General features: G+C 64.5%; 1 protein-coding gene across 1 annotated transcript in view; it reads left to right on the top strand.

The window, feature by feature from the left end:
- The window catches only part of LY86 (lymphocyte antigen 86), a 37,247-nt gene that overhangs the window by 32,466 nt on the left and 3,047 nt on the right, over positions 1-1,734 (top strand). Inside the window, exon 3 of the mRNA XM_012734154.1 lies at positions 1,613-1,699. Within this exon, the coding sequence (XP_012589608.1) occupies positions 1,613-1,699 (87 nt within the window). The remainder of the gene's footprint in view (positions 1-1,612; positions 1,700-1,734) is intronic.

The following is a 1,734-nucleotide window of genomic DNA, read 5'->3' as shown; positions in this document are numbered from 1 at the left end:
GGGCAGGGGACGGGGAGGACAGGGCGTGGCGGGACAGTGTGGGGGTGCCGCTGTGTGACCTCGGCCGGCCAGCGGCTCCTGGAACCCCAGCGGGCACCGGCCAGGGCCACACAGGCCTCTGTCCACTGCGGGCCACGGCCTGCCCTGCGGCCGAGGGCGGGTGGGCCTGAGCGCCGACGTCCTGGGGCACCGGACGGTGACCCTGGCGGGAAGTGAGCGGGTTTCCTGAAGAAAGGGGAAGCCTAGCTGCCCGGAGGAAGGGCCCAAGGCACAGCGGGCGGTGGGGGGCCCCGAACCCCGCGCAAGCCGGGAGTGCCGCCACCCTCAGGGCCTCGCCACGCGGCCCGGCCGAGGCTCCTCGTGTCAGGGCCCGAGGGAGGAAACACCGCCGAGCTCGTGTGCAGGAGAGCGTCCACCTGGCTCCCGGGCTCCGGGGCCGAGTCCACACTGAGCTCAGGATCCGCTGTGCCGGCCAGAGCCCACGGAGGCTGGCGGCTGCGGCCTGACCGTGCCCAGAGAACGCGCCGGCGTGTCCTGCAGGGTGTCCTCCAGCCCCGGGTGTCAGCCCCTGCTCGTTGGGCCTCTGCCCACCAGAAAAACCGCCCAGTTCGGGCCTTGCCTCTGCCCCGCAGAAGCTGAGGCGCATAGAGGTGAATTTACTTCCTGCCTTGTTTCGGTCCACAGCAGCCACTCAGTGCCACGGTCTGGACACAATGAGAATCTTCTTTCCTTTTTTTTAAGATTTATTTGTGCACACAGAACTGGGGTACAGGTGTGTTGGGTGAGAGGATTCGCCAGAGACAGAGTGGGGAGCAGCACAGGCAGATGGACTGAGATACGCTGCTGAGGGGAGCAGCGGGCGGTCAGGAAGGGTCTGCGGCGCCCTGGGGGTCCCTCCGTGGTGGGGGATGGGACTCATGCTGCAAGGGCTGTGGTAGCTTCATAGTGCTGCACCGTTGCGCTGGGGGGCCCAAGAAGGATCTTTTTCTTATGTGGAGTTTTTATCTTCCCATACAGTTCTCCTTGTATTTTTGGCGAACCCCCTTTTCAATGGTCAGGTGACGGAATCTGTTTCCGGATAGTCTCTTTCTACCACAGTCTGACTTAATCTCTGAGTATAATTGCCCCTAGCTTCACCCAGGTTGGCACCAAGATCTTTTTTATGGCTGCATAGTATTCCACCACTTGCACGCACGTGCGTGTGGGAAAGGCAGCACTTCCTCTCTCCTCCGCGTCGACCTGCCGAGCCCTGTCGTCCCAGATGACCATCTCCCAGATGCTCCCAGGACACAGCAGGTGCAAGAAAGGCTGCAGTTTCTTGCGGAAGCATCTCTCTCTCCCACCAGGGACAGCCGTGCGCGAGTTGGGGCTCCAGAGACCCCGGGAGTAGAGGCCGGGGCTCGCACATTGCCCCTGCACGGAGCTCCCAGCCGGCGACACGCGCGTCCATGCCGCGAGGTCATCAGCGAGCCAGTTCTGCCGCGAGATCGCCCTCCACCAGGGGGCGCCCCCGGCAGCCACTCGGGAAGGAAGCGCCTGTGACCAGAGAGGGGAGCCCGCAGCCGAGTGCCCCATGTCCAACCGTGGGTCCTCACGCCTCTTTCTCCCGCAGACCCGTCTCAAGACTTTGGCTTCTCGGTCAACCGGTGCTCCAGACGCCTGAGCCCCAACCTCAGCATCCGCTTCGGGATCGTGCTGAGTGAGTCCAGCCGCGAGCGCGCCAGGGCCTGGGCC

Source organism: Condylura cristata, unplaced genomic scaffold (assembly GCF_000260355.1).
Source record: "Condylura cristata isolate star-nosed mole 26May11 unplaced genomic scaffold, ConCri1.0 scaffold00048, whole genome shotgun sequence".
Taxonomy (NCBI): Eukaryota; Metazoa; Chordata; class Mammalia; order Eulipotyphla; family Talpidae; genus Condylura; species Condylura cristata.
The sequence above is the reverse complement of the archived record's forward strand: the minus strand, read 5'-3'. Positions and strand labels throughout refer to the sequence as shown.